Source organism: Penicillium chermesinum (assembly GCF_028974085.1).
Source record: "Penicillium chermesinum strain IBT 19713 chromosome Unknown utg000004l:1.0-3345178.0:1.0-3348027.0, whole genome shotgun sequence".
Taxonomy (NCBI): Eukaryota; Fungi; Ascomycota; class Eurotiomycetes; order Eurotiales; family Aspergillaceae; genus Penicillium; species Penicillium chermesinum.
This window is the reverse complement of record NW_026695314.1, coordinates 3287851-3305980: the sequence shown is the minus strand read 5'-3', so window position 1 is coordinate 3305980 and position 18130 is coordinate 3287851. Positions and strand designations below refer to the sequence as shown.

At 54.0% G+C, this 18130-nt stretch overlaps 6 protein-coding genes across 6 annotated transcripts; 3 read left to right on the top strand and 3 right to left on the bottom strand.

The window, feature by feature from the left end:
• Window positions 1-1867: 1867 nt before the first annotated feature.
• On the top strand, window positions 1868-5183 carry N7468_006145 (UDP-Glycosyltransferase/glycogen phosphorylase; the record flags this gene model as incomplete). Its single annotated transcript, XM_058475441.1, has 4 exons — window positions 1868-2724; window positions 2855-3767; window positions 3821-4033; window positions 4176-5183. The coding sequence occupies 4 exons, from the start codon at window positions 1868-1870 to the stop codon at window positions 5181-5183; spliced, it is 2991 nt and encodes a 996-aa protein (XP_058331181.1).
• A 1276-nt stretch (window positions 5184-6459) lies between these two features.
• Window positions 6460-8516, bottom strand: N7468_006144 (AMP dependent ligase/synthetase; the record flags this gene model as incomplete). Its single annotated transcript, XM_058475440.1, has 8 exons — window positions 6460-6792; window positions 6858-7186; window positions 7239-7401; window positions 7485-7730; window positions 7805-7908; window positions 7967-8183; window positions 8237-8376; window positions 8432-8516. The coding sequence occupies 8 exons, from the start codon at window positions 8514-8516 to the stop codon at window positions 6460-6462; spliced, it is 1617 nt and encodes a 538-aa protein (XP_058331180.1).
• A 565-nt stretch (window positions 8517-9081) lies between these two features.
• N7468_006143 (uncharacterized protein) lies at window positions 9082-9593 on the bottom strand (the record flags this gene model as incomplete). The annotated part of the gene is given in 3 exon segments (XM_058475439.1): window positions 9082-9156; window positions 9167-9310; window positions 9498-9593. 3 exon segments carry the CDS (start codon window positions 9591-9593, stop codon window positions 9082-9084), a joined length of 315 nt encoding a protein of 104 aa, XP_058331179.1.
• A 73-nt stretch (window positions 9594-9666) lies between these two features.
• N7468_006142 (MARVEL domain-containing protein) lies at window positions 9667-10222 on the top strand (the record flags this gene model as incomplete). The annotated part of the gene is made up of 2 exons (XM_058475438.1): window positions 9667-9751; window positions 9825-10222. 2 exons carry the CDS (start codon window positions 9667-9669, stop codon window positions 10220-10222), a joined length of 483 nt encoding a protein of 160 aa, XP_058331178.1.
• Window positions 10223-13569: 3347 nt separating this feature from the next.
• Window positions 13570-15570, bottom strand: N7468_006141 (SRPBCC family protein; the record flags this gene model as incomplete). The annotated part of the gene is made up of 3 exons (XM_058475437.1): window positions 13570-14573; window positions 14623-15210; window positions 15276-15570. The coding sequence occupies 3 exons, from the start codon at window positions 15568-15570 to the stop codon at window positions 13570-13572; spliced, it is 1887 nt and encodes a 628-aa protein (XP_058331177.1).
• Window positions 15571-17110: 1540 nt separating this feature from the next.
• N7468_006140 (DUF2985 domain-containing protein) lies at window positions 17111-17944 on the top strand (the record flags this gene model as incomplete). The annotated part of the gene is made up of 1 exon (XM_058475436.1): window positions 17111-17944. The coding sequence occupies one exon, from the start codon at window positions 17111-17113 to the stop codon at window positions 17942-17944; it is 834 nt and encodes a 277-aa protein (XP_058331176.1).
• Window positions 17945-18130: the final 186 nt, after the last annotated feature.

Below are 18130 nucleotides of genomic sequence, written 5' to 3'. Positions count from 1 at the left end.
CCCACTTGCTTATTCCCCCGAGCCACTGAGAGCGTATGATAATTTACCTGTGGCCTTCGCTACGCTGCGGCCCCCACGAGGGGGCCCCACTCGGTTCCGCTCGTGGGTGCGCCACGCACCACCACCAAACATGCCTAAATCTTCCAATCTTAGCGAAGATCGAATGGCCAAGGTCTTTGCAGCTGCTATATGTGGAAAGTAAGCCGTGTATGAGGGAAATTGCCGCGTGAATCCGACGTGTCTTATCACTCTCTTCGCGCATCCAAAAAGCTAAATTACCTCCCATTCCAAAGGACCCGCATCATAATACTCTTCGTACATTCTGGAGAAAGCCTTGAGTAACTAGATCGCCAAAATACATAGTTCGAATCTTCCTCCTCCTCCTTGTTACGGACCCGCTTCGATAGGACTCGCTTCGATAGGAAGGAAATAAGTCAACCATGACCAACCAACCTACCGTGGTTGACTCGTATGTAACAGTATGTAACAGCGGAGCCAGAAACAGCAGCTAACTAGCAGTTGTAAAGAATACTGCAATATATAACGGAACGGCTAGTGGGAGACCACAAATGGCTGCCACCAAGGTATTAAGGCACTAACTGCCCGTCAGCGATGAGCGCTAACACATCAGTGATGAGTCCCGAGCTCATCAGCGATAGGAAGGACTGGATATCAAGAAACACACTCATTTGGTAATATGTATCTATTTCTTTGCGATCAATCTTCTTGATCTTATATCAGTGCTACAGAAGAACCACACGATTGCAATACGACAACGGTTCACTGTTTACTTGTTCTGATAAAAAACCTAACGAACGAAAACGAAGGGAAGATCAATAAGAAACTTACCTCGTCAGCACCCTCAGCAGCTCCATCTTTATAAACAAGACCTCTAGGGACTTGAGCATCTAAGGCTTTGTTGCCGTGTGCGATCAGTAGGTATTGCAATAAAGTGATGAGATACACTTGGGGTGACGAGTGACCAAGTGAAGTATTATTACCTTTGAGGAATTACTTGCCGAGACTAGCTAGGAGTCAGTAACATCTGCGGACATACGGATCGTGCTGTAGTCTATCGAGAAGGGGTATGGTTTTAAGCCACTACAGCGTACTTAGGAGAATATTCAAAGATCAACTAATAATTCAAAGTAAGCGCGGGATAATAGGGAGTTATCCTATTTGGATTATTAGATACTTTCAGTCGATTTACCTAGTCTGGTTAATTGATTTTATGGTACGTTCAAAAATTGGTGATGAAAATGTGGTGGTGATAGAAGTGGGGCGTACCCACTCGCTTCCGCTGGTGGGATCCGCAGCGTGGCGAAAGATACCCAAGATCCACTTTCCCAACTGGGAATGTGGAGGTGTGTGCTTTGGTGACCGACACAGGGGTCGAACCTGCAGTCTCTTGATGCGCAGTCAAGCTGTGGGGCATTTTCCTATTTTCTGCTTGCGCTTACCGTCGGTCCATCACCCGCCGGGTCGATCTTCCCCTCTTCCCGTCTGGGCGCTGATCTGCCGCTTCGATCTGCTCCGTGCGAACAGGGCAACTGGCTATAGCTGAAAGCGAGCCAGAGGGGACCACAATCGTTTTCATACTAATTGTCACCAAACAAGCAAGTAAACAAAAAGGAAAAAAGAAAAGAAGAAAAAAACAAAACAAAAACAAAGAAAAGGCAGCCTGGCCCCCCTGGCGTATTGACCTTCCAATGTTTCGGCACCCCACTTTAGGCATCTATTTATTCTAGACCAACGAGGATACAGGCCAGAACGCACTCCAATCTAACCCTCCCACTATCAATCTCACCTCATTACCAGCCCCGACTTCGCTCGCCATTGCGAGATCGCACCATTTCCCTTTCCCCTCATGCCTCCCCCCTCTCCGCTCTCCGCACTGTTCATTTTACCGAACAACCCTAGCATTGACGTGCGATTGCCACGCTATCTCACCGGTCAGGCTCGTCTCATTCCCTTCATGGTAGATTCTCCTCCCTCCAAGGGCCGACGCGATCCGGCGACCGCGGCGGAACCATCCCTGTCCAGACACAGCACATCCCTACAAGAGCTCGGTCTCGACGACCAAGAGCTGACGGAGAACTACGTACCCCCGCCCGCGTACGGCGAGTATTACGGGGAGATCCACGACGAAAGGAATGGCACCGGCACCAGCGCTCAGATCACAGATGACGGCCGGATCGCTATCCGTATCAACCACTTCAGCCGCCAGCTGTCCCAGATCCTTGCCCCAGCCCTCCACCAACACGTCCAGGACGTCGAAGACAGCCGCGAGCTCCCTCCCGTATATGTGCCTCCATCCCTGGGCGGCGACCCGTGCGTGCCTCCTCCGCCGTCCTTGAACATCGTCATCCAGGTCGTGGGCTCGCGCGGCGATGTCCAACCCTTCGTCGCCCTAGGTAAGGTCCTCAAAAACGTCTATAGGCATCGCGTACGGCTCGCGACGCACTCCACCTTCAAAGAATTTGTCGAGCAGCATGGCCTGGAGTTCTTCAGCATCGGCGGCGACCCGACCCGGTTGATGGCCTTCATGGTCAAGAACCCCGGCTTGCGGCCGGGCTTCCGCAGCATGATGAGCGGCGATGTCAGCCAACAAAGGAAACACGTGGCGGAATACATTCAGGGCTGCTGGCGGTCCTGTTACCGCGCCGACGATGGCACCGAGGACGGCAGTTCCGAGCCCGCAGGCAGTGACGACGCTGGCTCCAGGTCCGACGCACGACACTTCGTGGCCGACTGTATCATCGCCAATCCCCCCAGTTTCGCCCACATCCATTGCGCCGAGAAGCTCGGCATCCCGCTCCACATCGTTTTCACGATGCCATATTCCCCGACCCAGGCCTTTCCGCACCCCCCTGGCCAATATCCAATCCTCCAACGCCGATCCGCAGCTGACCAACTACATCAGCTATGCAATGGTGGAACTCCTCTCGTGGCAGGGTCTCGGCGACATCATCAACCGCTTCCGTGTCAAATGTCTCGCGCTAGATCCGATCAGCACGATCTGGGCCCCCGGGATGCTTCAGCGGCTCCGGATCCCACACACCTACTGCTGGTCGCCGGCGCTGATCCCCAAGCCTACCGACTGGGGCGCGCACATCTCGGTCTCCGGGTTCTACTTCCTCGAGATGGCCTCGGCGTACACCCCGGCCCGCGACCTGCAGGCCTTCCTCGACGCTGGCCCGAATCCCGTCTACATCGGCTTCGGCAGCATCGTGCTGGACGACCCGGACACGCTGACGGAGCTGATCTTCACCGCGGTGCGCAAGACGGGCCAGCGCGTGCTCCTCTCCAAAGGCTGGGGCGGGATGGGTGCCGACGAGCTGCGAATCCCCGAGGGCGTCTTCATGCTGGACAACGTACCGCACGACTGGCTCTTCGCACAGGTAGCCTGTGTCGTGCACCACGGCGGCGCGGGAACCACCGCCGCGGGCATCGCAGCCGGCTGCCCGACGGTGGTGGTGCCCTTCTTCGGTGACCAGCCGTTCTGGGGCGCGATGATCGCGCGCGCCGGCGCCGGCCCGCGCCCAATCCCCCACCGCCAGCTGACCGCCGACAACCTGGCTGAGGCGATCGAGTTCTGCCTGACCCCACGCTGCCGGGAGCGCGCCGCCGCCCTCGCCCGCACCATTGCCGCTGAGCGCGGCACTGCCGCCGGCGCCCAGTCGTTCCACCAATTCCTCGACCCCAGCCGGCTGCGCTGCACGGTCGCCCCCTCGCGCGCCGCCGCCTGGCGCCTCCGCCGCACGCAGGTCCGCCTCAGCCCCTTCGCCGCTTGCACGTGCTCGACGCCGGCCTGCTGGAGCTGGCCGACCTCAAGCTCTTCCGCGCCCAGGAGTACGCCACCGACGGGGGCCCCTGGGACCCCATCTCCGGCGGCTTCACCGCCTTCGTGCGCGCGTTCAACGGTATGACCATGGGGCTCGCGGACATCCCGGCCGAGACGTGGCGTGGGCTACGCATGCCAGCGGCGGGACGTAGCAGCCGCCGGCAGAGCCTGGCTGCAGGGGACGCGCCTGTTCTGGCGCGCAGACCGTCCCACCTGTCCACACGTTCCGCGTACGGATCGGCCGGCCCGTCAACGCCCTCGGGAGATCCGGGCTGCGGCCCTTCCCGCAGCCCCAGCCAGGCAGACCTGAGACCCCACCGCCGGCACGCAGCGCGACATGCTACAGCCGACGGGAGTGCACGTGAGCAATGGCGCCGGCCGGTTCGTCAAGGCGATGGTGCAGGGGCCGGTGGACATGTCGGTGAACTTCGCGCGGGGGTTCCACAACATGCCGCGGCTGTGGGGGGACGAGACGGTGCGGCCGCAAGAGCGGGTCAGTGACTTCAAGTCCGGGGTCAAGGCAGTGGGCCGCGAGTTCGGCTACGGCTGGTATGACGGGGTGACGGGGCTGGTGACGCAGCCGTGGCGCGGCGCGCAGAAGGGGGGCGCCGGCGGCTTTGTGAAAGGCATCGGCAAGGGCTTCGGCGGCTTCATCGCCAAGCCGAGCGCGGCGCTGTTCGGCATCCTGGGCCACACAATGCAGGGCGTCAGTAAGGAGGTGCAGAAGCTGTTCGGCAGCGACGTGCAGAGCTATATCATCGCGTCGCGCGTCGCGCAGGGCTACGAGGAGTGGCTGCAGGCGTCCGAGGCGGAGAGGCAGGACGTGATCACACGGTGGAAACTGATGCAGAAGGATCTGAAGAAGAGGCAGGACCCCATGGAGGGAGTGCGACGCGCCCAGACAGCACAGCAACGGGCGAATGCAGACAGCAGTGCAGAGGCCTGGACCCACCACCGCAGCAGCACGATGCCGGACGTGGATCAGTCGGAGTCGACGCTGCAGACGAGCGAGCCGTGGTCTGAAGCCCCGTGGGAGGAGGCGGCGGGCGTCCCGCCGAGCACAGATACTGCGGAGGATTACGATACAGAGTTCGTGTCCGGCGTCGAGCCCCAACAGCACATTCCTCCGCCGAATGGGGACGTACGCGATGAGAAAACCTCGCAGGAGAAGTCGAGAGAAGAGGTAGTATTAGCATACGTCAAGGAGCAGAGTCTCTTAGAAATACAGTATAAAAACAAAGGTAAGGTTAGTGCGACGGCGACAGAGGTTGAGGACGATGAGGACTTGCGGAAAGCGTTGACATTGAGTATGCAAGAATATGAACATCGATACAGATAGGGTCGATGGACTAAGGGTCGCTTATCTATATCCTAATGACCGAATTTGACCTTCCCTACTAGTCATCTGGTAACCATAGTGTAGACATATGTGGTTGGCGTGAGGATGACGTGCACTGGGGTCGATCGCAAATCCACCAGAGAATGGTAGAGCATACTATACTGGACTTGGAGAGGTGGAGACACCATGAGGATCATCGTTTAGAGTCAAGTTTGGTTGTCGCTACCGCTACGTACTACTAGTAACGTGACAATTGCCAAAGTTCAACTCGGATAGACCGCTTAAAGCTTGTTAAGCATATTGCTCGTCTGTTCACGATTCGAGAGTCTCATTAGTTGTTAGCGCGACCTTATCTAACATCGCGCTCGGCGCCGCCTAGCCTGGCAACCGCACTGACTTTGGTGCCTGGAGTTCGTGATGCTGAACACCACATGCGACCGAGGTGAAAGCTTGATACGCATTTAGGACTTGGCTTGGAGTTTTGTACTACGGGTCTTGTTAATATTGGCCTTTGTGCAAGTTAGCAGAAGTTGTTATTCCAATGTATGTTGCGATACCGCGAAAGGATATAAATTTGCGCTGAGCTCCAATTCAAGGGATGCTGAGGACTTGCATTGCACTACTACGGGCATATTCTTCTACTTCTACCACACTGCCCGGAGGAGACTTTCTATTCTCTTGCTTTTTACAGAACTCTGCATCTGGGACGAAAGGAGGGGGACATATGGTGTTCCTTTGCCAGATCACATAATCGTTTCTACCAAAGGCTGCGTCCGCCTAACGCCGTCCGCTGACGTGACCAACCTGAAAGGCTATGGGGTCAGATTCTACTGCTGTTAGGCTCATACTGGCAGAATAGAAAGTGCAGCGGATGAAGTGCGCACCCTCCATCCAAGCATAGTTGAACTATAAGTGCCCTCAGAGACTAGGGGCGCGTTATTTCAGGGCTCGCGCAAGCTTGACTTGTGCTCTAGCCAGCATAAATTCTGTGCTGTTCTTTGGAAGATGGCAATGCCGGTATGGAAGGGTATTACCGCTGCTGCGAGAAAATACGCTGCAAGCTGTCTAATATACGAGGCACTCTGATTAGCAAGCTGGACGCACAGGAACGTGAAAGTCATCATGATGATAGGGGTAATGGTGTAGGGGCTAAAGAGCAGTATCAGTGGCTCATGAGGAATTCTTGATGTCAAGTCCCATGGTCATGCTCGAACATAGATTAGGGTTTATGAGTGCCGACCTGTACACCCGACGTCTCCTTTGAAGCTCTCATCCGTCAGGTTGAAGGAAAGCGGAACCCAGGCGAAGCGGCCTGCTTCCTCAATTCTCGCTTCAGGATTTTGCCGCTCGCACTCTTCGGTAGCTGCTCAATGAAGACGATCCGGTTCTGCAGCCGGCAGATCTCCGGCAGTTGCAGGTCGTTGTGATCCTGGATGGCCTTGCGCAGCTCGGCCTCGCTCGTGCCGGGGGCATACGACGGCTCCAGGACCACAAAGGCCAGCGCGCGCTCGCCAGCGATGTCGTCCGGAACACCGATGACGGCGGCCTCAGCGACCGTAGCGTGTTGAAGCAGGTGCGCCTCGATCTGGCCGGGGGCAACTTGATTACCCTACAACAGTCAACGGTCGTCTCCGAGGCGCAGAAGTTAGACCTTGCGGTGGTATGCCTACTCACCTTGACCTTGATCATGTCGCGGATGCGGTCGACGATGAACAGATGGTTCTCGCCGCTCGGGGCCGTGCGGAAGAGCCCGACGTCACCCGTGGGCCACCAGGGGTCGTTGTCGGCGGGCGAGAGCAGCGCGTCGTTGGCCGAGTCGATGTACCCGCGCACCAGACTGGGTGAAGCGATCTCGATCTCGCCCATTGCCTCCAGCGTCTCGATCTCCCCGCCGTCATCGTCTCGCAGGCGGATGCGAACGCCGGGAAGCAAGATACCACTCGAGCCCGGGAAGATGTCGCTGAAGCAGGACAGGGACCCGACACCGCAGGTTTCGGTGAGCCCTACCCGATTGTCAGTCCTTTCCTGCAAACTCCGCGCTCAGTAGACGCCTACCCCAACCGCTGAGAATTCGCACATGCGGCAACGCCGCTTGCATTTTGCCAAAAGCTTCTTTATTGAGCGGTCCGCCACCCGACACGATCGAACGGACCGAGCTCAAGTCAAAGTGTGCCAGCGTTGATGCGTTCCGTGACAGAGCGTTAATGATAGGCGGTACCTGTACCTATCAGCTGTGCAATCAAAGTACCCCTGTACTGGACGAGAGGAACCGGAGCCGATGCTAGCTTGCAAAATACTCACCAGATAAAGCGTATTGATGCGATATTTGACGATCGAGGTCATGATCTCCATAAAGTTAAAACCACGGTGGATAATGACACAGTCGCCAAGATACATCAGCACATGCGCGGTCCACAGACCGTAGATGTGGTTGAACGGGAGGAAACCAAGCGCGACCTCGGAGCCGGCCTCTCGGGTGGTCGTGAGAAACTCCGACGCCTGCAGGATGCTAGCGATGAGGTTTTCGTGCGTGATGGCCACGATACGCTACCACGCCGCAAGAGAAACGTCCGATCAGCACCAGCGGACAGGCTGGAATGGAGTGGTGTGGGTGGGTTTACCTGCAATCCCGATGTGCCGCTCGTGGTACAGTAGTACGCGACACGTCGAGTGGCTTCGTTGGCCGCCCAAAGACCTTGGTCCAACGGAGGCAGATCTCGAGCGGCTTCGATCAAGTCATCCAGAGTAGTGATACTGGACAGTTGTGAATCGGGCTCGGCCACTCCCCGCCAGGGGAAGCTTGTAGAGCGGCAGTTCTGATTGGGAGCTCCGTTGAGTCGTCTCTTGGGCCAGAGGAAGCAGATCCTGGGATGCGAATATGGCGAACGGCGGCACCCGCTCAAAGTGACCAGCGATCTCCTCCGCCGAGCTCGTGGGTTGCATCATGAGGCAAGCACCGCCCAGGCGATGGATTGCCCAAGAGAGAATCAGAGTGTCGACCTAAGAACCCACTCAGATTGCTGTCCGGAGGAAGAGTTGTCGAGGAGACCTACACTGTTGGAAGCCAGGATGGCGACAATTTTATGCCACTTTTGCCCGGGAACCAATTGCCACGCCAGGCACAACCCAGCCGCGACCTGCGCGACACGGTCACGGATTTGGTCCGGGGTCCATGCCTGATCAATTGTTGCCTCTACAAAGGGGGGCTCGCTTGTATGTGGAATTGGGTCCGGTCGTCCTGGTCAGACTTTTCGCCAGACAAAAATCCCCAACCGGCTCGTGGAGCGGAACAGAAGGCAAAGCCGGAAGGTAAGTTGGCGGGGTGAAGATCATGATGTTCTACCAACTTGCAAAGAAAGGTGGGAAGAGGCTTGCTGGAATCACGACCACTGGGATGTTAGTGCATGCGCTCTGCGATTGCTTCACGCTTGCGTCTTTGGTGACTGTGGTGTGCGTCGAGACTCGAGACTGGGGTTGGTGCCGGGAATGGACCGATATTAGACTCACCAACATCCAAATATTCTCCAAGATCTACAAGAAAACATCCTTGCCTGGCTTACGCGGATCCCCAAGAGACCCTCGCCATGTGCGTGTGTATGAGGGTTATCACCGTTGTCAATATTAGCCGCTTACCTCGGGACGTCTAGGCTTGCTCTCCCCAAAGCGGTCGTTGCATAATGGGCACCGAGTACAGTAGTACGTAAATTCACCGCGTCGTCAGAAGACGCACCGACAGAGCGCGCGCAAGATCCTCAATAGACGCCCAAGAGCCGCGGAGCGGGCGCCGGTGGTTGAAATTGACAAGTTGATTTAATTTGCAGGCTTACATTGATGTTCATAGGAACTTCTGTTTCTGGACTTGGGGCGTCCTGGCTTACGCAGTAGCGCATTTGATTATTTACACAGTAATCGACGCGCGCAAGGCGGGGGGCCCATCGGCCCAATCAGAATTCCCTAGTGCCAAGAACGTGAGCTTGACTTACTTCTACTAGTATTTTACCAGTAGCAGCATAGATTCCGAGATCTCGCTCCAATGTCCCCACATCTGCGCTGCCTCGTTCGAGAGACAAACGCGCGATGATCAGATTGTTTTCATCACTCGACCGCCAAAACTTGGCGGGCAGGAACTCTAAAAATGGCGAATATCTGGGGTCAGCGGTACTGAAGGAGCTGTCTAATTAGAGGTAATCGGCGGGCATATCACTCAAATCTGCTCTGTTTCGCATTTCGTTAACCCCTGTCACGGCCCAATTCTTCTTGGATTAGTTCCCGTTCCCAGATTACCTTGCGGGCATACACAGTACAATACCATACTGTATCAACTGCCTTGCTCTGGTGTCTGGACCCTATGTTTTGCTCCGGCTCGTTCTGGTTGTTGCCTGCTGCGTACTCCACCTCTTCATCAGCCATAGCCCAACTACCTGAAGCTGCTCACCACCTCGCCAACTCCAGCCCCAGAGTCCCACACTGTATGACATCAGCCATGGTCGAAAGCAAACCCATCAACTTCCTCGTAGCAGGGGCCCAGCTACTCTGCGCCATCATCGTTATGGGCTTAGACGGCTACGGTACGCGTCACTAATACCATCCTTCCCTCCACCGACCATTCCACCTCAGAGAGATTCTGACCCGGTCACCTAGCGATTCACGTGTATCGCGGCCACGAAGACGAGGTGGACTCCCCGGTCTATGACGGCGACGCCGAGCTGTACGCCGGCGTCCCGTCGTCGTGGGGCTTCCTGATGTTCTGCGCCGCCTGGACGTTCGTAGTGGTCATCTTCCGCTTCTTCGAGCCTGGCCTCGCTAGCCGCCCGCTGGTCGGCTACTTGGGCATCTTCTTCGAGGGCGTGGCCGTGCTCTCGTGGTTCGCCGGCTTCATCGCCGTCGCCGTCAATGTGGGCTCGAGCAACTCCTGCACCTCTGGCCACAACTCGTGCGCCGAGGTCAAGGCGGCAACCGCCTTTGGCGCGTTCGAGTGGCTGCTCTTCATGATCACCGCCGCCGCAGCTGCCATGTCCTTCTCCCACAACCGGAAGTAGGCTAGGCCTGCCGTGTGAGTATCAAGAACCAGCGGATGCGCCACGAATCGGGTGAAAGAGGGGGGAGAATTGGTGTCCTGGTTGTCTGTTGAGAAGTTCTGTTGGCAGTTATTGATGCGCAATGCATGCGCAATCAGCCTACTGGAGGACTAGCTATAAGGTTCGAGGTTGGTGCTGGAGGATGGGGTGCCCTTTTTGCGCCCATGATAGTTCAATAACGCTCAGGAGTCGCATTTACGGTATCAAGTGGGATCTGAAGCATTGTGTGGATTGAGGACATTTCGGAAATGAAGACTTATGCATCATAGTTGCTCTAATCTACAGATAGCATGCTTTGTAGTTATTACGGCCTTTGCAAGGAGATATGAATAGATTAATTACTATGAGGATAATCTATACTTCTAGATAGGACAACCGCAGGGCTCGCATACATACACAGACGATTTAAAAAAAATACAATAGGACTCACCGTCCACATTCTCGCTACCTTTGGGGTTCCCAACTACTATTCTTGGAATTCCAATGTAGAATTCGCAGGCACATGTTTGATGGAATAGCACAATGAAAGGGGAGAACCGGGTGCATAGATGCTCGCCGATACACAAGCTTAGGTTTTGCAACGTATGGCAAATCGGCGCAACTATCTCAGGTAGCACATTAAGGCAACACTTGAACTTTGGCTAAGACGGGGAGTCAATTAATGTCAGTGTAAAGCTTTATTCATCTTCTACGACGGTTAAAAAGAAAAACAAACTCCTGTGCTCTCCCTTTATAATGGTTATCTTCCTTGTCCCCCCGGTGTCGTCTTCTTCGTGCTGCTGGAACGCGATCCTGATCTATGGGATTGGACGTGTGATGCTTCGTCTAGTCCTTCCAGAGATTACGACACGTCAATCTACCGCCAAACCAGTGATAGACTATCACCTGACTAGCGGGCAAGTGAAGAGATTTTTGGCAGGAAGAATCGATCCTAGCCTCTGGCCCATACTGCACAACATACTGCAGCGTCAGGTCAACAAGCAATCCGTCCGCCACAAGAGCAAAAGGGAGACTCTCTCCCGCCCTTCCTAGAAGCGATGGCCGAGAACTCTGAGACAATGTATTTTCCATGCTTAGGGGATGAAAATGGGGCGTAGTGGTATGGAGTGACAAATAACGCGTTGCTATACTGTATGTTACGGGTCAGCCATGTCATTAGGATATAGCGTCGGGACATTCTAATACGCTACCAAATCGCGTCCGATCTACCCCCGATAAGCACTTGCATAAGCGCTTGCGCAAGCTACCATTTATATCCCTAGGACACTTGAGGAGTCAGTTGCTTCCTTAAGGATTGGAATTTGTGACCTGTATACTTGAAATCTCCTATGCTATATTGACCTTGCCTACTTCTAACCTTTTTCTAACATGATATATTGATATAAGATGAACATTGGATTTTGAGTGATAGGCAGGGAGATTGTTTAGCAAAGCTGATTACTTTGAAAAAAAGATTGAAAGTTCTTTGATAATTTACCCTGGTAATATTTCTAGTAACTTCCGTGTATATAGGCCAGAAGTAGCTTTCCTTAGGGAATCAGGAATGGATAATGATCCACCTAAATTGACCCGTGCGAGTAGGACACGATATTCCAGATTATTTTAGCACTTGCAAGGATGATGAACATATGAAGGAAGCATAATATCAAGGGTTCAGGGCGTCGATTTTGTCAGCACCATGAATTATCTAGTATTGAGAGAGGGGGTTTCGTCAATTTGAAGCAGATTTTCCACAATCGATCCACATTAGGGTAAATATTTCCAGGTGTGCGAGATCTCCGTAGCTGCGGAGAGTTAATATGGAAAATCTAAAGAGAGCATTATGCTATACAGCCATCTGCTATACGCTACTACGTACAACTACCTCAATCTCGCGAACTTTTAGCTACTATTCCCACCATCTAATAACTGTATATACACTCAACGGCAATAATTTATGCTCCTGCAGTTAGATATTAGCCATCCTCAGCCGCGTATATCCTTGCACAGAGACGAGACGTGTATCAGCACATATAAAACCATAGTGCCCATAACCATGAATTGATTGCATCACTGTACTCTCTTGATGTGATAGACTGCAGCGATTATAGGAATGAGGAGTTGCCTGAGACGTCAAGACGAGCTTGTACATTAGACACGCCTGTGAGGCTTCACTTTGCCTTCTTTCTTCCCTTCTCTAGCTTCAGAACTCTAGTCTCTTTCGCGCCTATTGCCCCGATACTTTCTTAGTGTTACATTTGAGGTCTAATGGAAGGGGTATATATGTTTTCACTTTGTTATGATACACTTTGTTATGATAATACATTGGAGAGATCGGCATCGTATCAGATAAGCGTCTGATTAGTTAGCGTTGAAGTTCCCTACTCGATAACGCCGTCCGCTTAATCAATGCCTTGTGCCAGTCAATTACCAAACCATAATCGAGGAGAATTCCTATAAACTTACCCGCGGTCAGGGAGCCCGAGTGAGCGACATGGTAGAACGGATCCATGGTTAACCCTAAGCGGGAACGACTATTTCTCCTTGGGATGAACAGGAATCTACGAGACGATATTTCGCCATCGCTGGCTGACGCTGTACCGCCTGAAAAGGATGGTGCTTGTTATAAGGAATAGGCACTGTGCCAAGAAGAGAGAAATGTATATCTTTTTTTGAGACAGACTATTCACAAGTCTATGATCTATCATACATGCACTGCTCTCCGCGTCCGCGCCTATTTCAACAAATCGTTGAGCCCAGCCCACATCCTCTTGATCATGCGGTTGTAATAGACCCAGAGAAAGGAATTCTTCTTAAGCTGTCAGAACGCCTTCTACGGCGTGGTCGGGCTAATATTGAATCAGTTGCCGAACCTCTCCTTAGGTACGTCTGTGGACTTGAACTTGGCTGTATAGCAGCACTTTGCTGTATAGCTTCAGTTTCGAGGGTCTTGATGCCGCTAGTTAGCGACTAGCTGATGGTGGTGTTATTCGGCGGGCTCGATGACGGCGATGTCGCCTCGTAGGAAATGGCCGCTGTGGAGGAGTTTGTGGCTGATATTCAAACCGGCGCTACTACCGCCAACGACGAGGAATGGGGAACTCTGTGGGTGATAAGAGGAATGAGGGGACTTAGAAAGCCCAGGAGCCGATCGCGTCCTCTCGGGGCTCTGCTAGCTATTGGATTTGCGTGCCTCCAACCACATCTGGCCCGCACTATACCGGATTAACATACAGCCATTGCTGCACGAAATTGGCAGCATCATAAAGCGTGGTGCCTGTTCTGTATAGAAAGTCTTGCGTATAGGCTCCTTGCGTTTGCTTTGATAACTAATGTTCCTCGTTGAGCAAACGGGAGCGCACAGGGTCTTGATAGATATGATTGTGGCGGCTTTTGACGCTACTAGCATTGCTGGACACCACCCCCTGGTGCACGCTGCTGCCCGGGCCGCTGCTTAATTGCTCGCTGCTTGGGTCGCCAGCTGCGACCAGCAGCACCGCAGATGCCCTGTCTTGCTTTTTGCTGCTGCCTTCGGCTGTTCCTGCTTGTGAGGGTGCGGATGAAGCATCAACAATAAGAGCCTGGGTCTCAAATCGGATGTGGTCTAGCTGCGCCGCGACGTCGCGTTTCCGCTCCGCTAACTTAGCCGGTCGCTTCTCGTGGGATGAGAGCTTTCCTTTCTTGTTCAGTGCCATCTTTTCGATGGCACAGGTATCCGGAGTAGTGTCAACAGTGGAGCGAACAATCGAGGTGGCAGAGAAAGCGACAGAGGCTTTCTCTCGCGAGTCTCCATCGTTAAACTCTGGTTCAGTAGACTCTTTGGAAGTCGTTGTGGCCATTGTTGCTACTGGCTCAGTCTGTAGCACTTCTTTCTGCTCGGTCGGATAACCATCTTCCTGGGCAGGGCTGACCGCTGCCAAGTATCGCGAAGACTCGGGAAGGAGATAGTCGAGGGGGGTTTGCGGCGCATACCGCTGCAGACCCGCATTATCCAGGTATGTGAAGCTGGCAATTAAGCGATGATGCTCGAATTCGGTGTCTGAATCATATTTCAGCTCTCCAGGTTCCTCAGACCGTCTGTGTCCGTCCTCTTCTGCCGGAACATCTACGCCGGGTTCATGTTGGTCATGCTGATGCGGCTGAACCGTCGTCCCAGCCTTGCAATGTATATGCTCCTTATGGTCATCATCCTGGCAAGCCCATTCCAAGAACTTGACAGCATCCTGAGCAATACCGTTCGGGGTGCCCATTTCCACCACCCATCGGGGAATATTGCCCCCGGGATCGCTTCTGGTGACCATCACCCATTCCACCGGATTCAGCTTCCTCTGCGCTTTTTGGAACTCTTGCCTATTGGCCTTCCTTCCTATCCTTCACCTCACCATCGTCACGCTCCGCACCCTCCTTGTTGTACACCGGCAGTTCTCTTGTGAACTCTACACTCTCATACTGCCCCCGAATATAATTCTGCCTTGGCGGCACATCGGGATGCTCGCACGGCCTCGAAACCATCATCCATCGCCTCGCTCTTTTCCGCGTCCCCTCTCCCTCTTCCCAATCATTCCCTGCGAGTACATCCGCAACCACCTCCCAGCTCACAATAAGACTGAGAAAATCCCTGGGAGTCGTCGGTTTGGGAAAGATCGCCGAGCTATAATACACCTGGACCCGCCCAATGACCCGCGCGCCATCCTCACTCTTGACCTTAATATCCTCCACTAGGCGCTCCGCCCCAATGCCCCGCACCGCCTGGTACGGGGGTCTTCCCTTCTGGGACTGCTGCTGGTTCAAGCGGAGCCTATAGCCCAGCTCCCCGGACAATTTCATTTGCCATCGCGTGAACAGGAGCCCGGTGTACGCACTGCGGCGGCTGAACCAGTGGCCCTTGCCGTCCGCGCCGGGCAGTTTGTAAATTGGCAGGTGGAGGGGGTTCACCTTGGCTGAGGAGGTCTTGACCGGCTTGCTCCATTCTTTGCGGTGAGGTATTCTTTGCGGTGAGGGTTGTTCGCGATGGACGGTGGATGCGGGGGCGGACGCCCGGGCACGGTGGACTCGGTTGCCGCAATCGGAGAGGTAAGAATCTCCGAGGCGCGTGCCTTGGAAAGGTGGAGGATGGCTGCGGCGGAGGGTCGATTGGGATTGATCGGTTGCGGTGCGATAGACAGATTCGCTTCGTCGAGTGGCGGCTGCTCAGGGACGGACTCGATGATCAATCGGGCTTGCGCGGAGAGGTCGTTGAGATAGGCGCGGAGAGCGGCAGGGTCACGGCTTGGGATCGCGTCCCAAGTGGTCGGGGAAAGGCAGCAGAGGGCTGCTTGGAGGTCGGCCATGTGTGCTCCGTTGCTGGCCTTGGTCTGACCTGTCTTATGAATGTGATGATAATTGTGGATAGGGCATTGAGGGTTGATATGGGATGTCTTCGATATATGTCTCGAAACAGAGCAAACAGACGATGAGCGTTCACAACTGTAGGTGGGAGATGGTATGGATTTCGGTTGCAGTGGGAAAAGAAGTGCAGGCGGTGCTCCATCAATTCATGGACAGTGAGGAAGGAAGATTACGGGGCAATTACTTCATGCACGAAGCATTGTTCGGATGAATCCAGTACAATGATGAGGATGAGGATAACAATGGGGGTGATTCTCAGAGGCAAGCAAGCCAACAATCAAGAAGTTGGCCAACTTGTCGGCCTTCCAAGTCCCTCGGGGCCCGCTCAGGACCTTTGCTCCGCGCTAAGTATACATATAATCTTATGGGCGCTTCAGGTACCAATAGACGATCCACTCAAATGCGGCCTCCGGGCATGTCAGCGCCCTCCGAGTGATACTAAGTGCTTAGCGTCAACCAAGCCCTGTGCAGGCCTCAGCTACGGACCCCGTCACACCCGTTAAGAGGATAAGGACAGTGTTGATGATATCCCTACGCTTTCGAAGTCTTCAAAGTAACGCTCGGCAGAGCGTCCAAGGGATCAGCTACAATTCATGCTTTCGTGGAAGAAACTACTTCAAAGAGGCCGTGAAGCGGTACTCTGTCCACTTGCATATCTGCGACGGCAGATCTCATCGTTCTTACTCCTGAGTAGGAATGGTAGTGTTTTGGAGTTTCTGGATCACACCGTATCAGCCGAGGCCCCACATGAACACTATTGAGACTGGGTGGGGCGGTCTAGACTCTACATTTACTGTAAATATCGTAAATATCAAACTAGTCAGGCAGTAAAGTTTATGACCAATAATTTAACCTGTCGTTTATAGTCAAATTAAAAGGAAATGTATTAGTGCGATTCTTACTTAGATACGATTCCCTAATAGAAAGTTCTCCCCGGTCCGAGGTCATGTAAGGCTGTAAGTTGTAATCACTTACGTATATAATCGTATATGATCTCTCGCAGTAAAGCATCTCTATATAGCGATTGTAATCTAATTTACCCCTGACAGGCGGCGCGCAAACCGTTTGACTAAGCCTTCCAGGTCGATCAACGACGCAAAACACCGCGGTCTAACCCTCAGCACTGGCGGCGGGCGGCGATCTGTTTGTGTCAGGTATCTAGGATAGCGTTGGAGGTGTAAGCAGGAGCAGAGGGTCCACGGGTAGCTAGCTTGGCGCAGTACGGCCTATTACCGCCGAAACATTTCAGGAGACTCGCTGGTATGCTTGCTTTTCCCAGGCGACTTACACTATCCTACTAGGCTACCATTTAGAGAACTGACCCGTAGGACTGACAGATCATCTACCAAAACTAAACCGCTACCTACCATCGTAAGCTTTCTCAGGCTTAGAGAAATAATCCATCCCCACACTTTTGTATCTTGATTTCTCCGATCTTCTTCCCTCTATCTCTGAGCAGACAATATATATACAAGAAGACTGATGATCCTCTCCACTTCAGAAGATAAGACGGCCGCGACACACTCGTGGTTGGTCCAAGCCCAAGTCTTTGTACGCTGGATCTTCACCCCCCTGGGATTGTTCATTACGATCTATGGACTGAACGTGATCGCCTGGGGCGGCATGCTCTTCTTGCTGCTGTGCAACGCCGCGCCGGCCATGTGTCACCCAAGCTGTGACAGCCTGTACTCCTCGCGTCGCATCTGGATCGAGATCGATTCGCAGATCCTCAATGCCTTATTCTGTGTCACGGGGTTCGGACTCGCCCCGTGGCGCATACGCGACCTGTACCAATGGTGCCGCTGGCGCCTGGCGCGCACCCCGCGCACACGGCAACAAGGATTGAATCGGCTCTCCGAGATCCATGTCAAATGGTTCCAGCTTTCGGAGGGGCAAGGTGAAGAGGACGGGGACCTGCCAACGTTTACCACTGCCACTGCCGTTCGCTCATCTTCAGCCGAATCCGGATCTCGTCTCACCAACCCCAACACACCGCTATGGAAGATGGATGCGGTGGTCTTGGGCAATATCATGAACTCTGTCCTCCAGGTCTGCCTGGCCGTCTGCATGTGGGCGATGAATCGCTTCAATCGCCCCAGCTGGACAACGGGCCTGTTCGTGGCCCTGGCGTGTCTGTGCGCTGGGTGCGCCGGCATCATCATGTGGCTCGAAGAGAAACGCATCTGCAAGCCCAGCGAGCATCCGGGCGCCCTTCTCTTAGTGCCATATGCCCAAGCAGCCTTGGTTCCCGAGACAGGCAGAAATTCAGCTCTTCATCTGAACCCAGCAGGAAGCCCCAGAACGGTGCCGTCATAACCAAACGGCTTGGTTCTTCCTAGGGAGGGATCGGGTGCCAGTTATCCAATTGAAGGCATATACAAAGGGTGTGAAGACTACTATTTCCGCGGGTATCAACATCCTCGCTATATGGTCGGTCAGTTTGCCATTGAAGACGGATCTGAGGCCTGTCATTGTTTGTATTCTGTTCTCAAGATGACTATC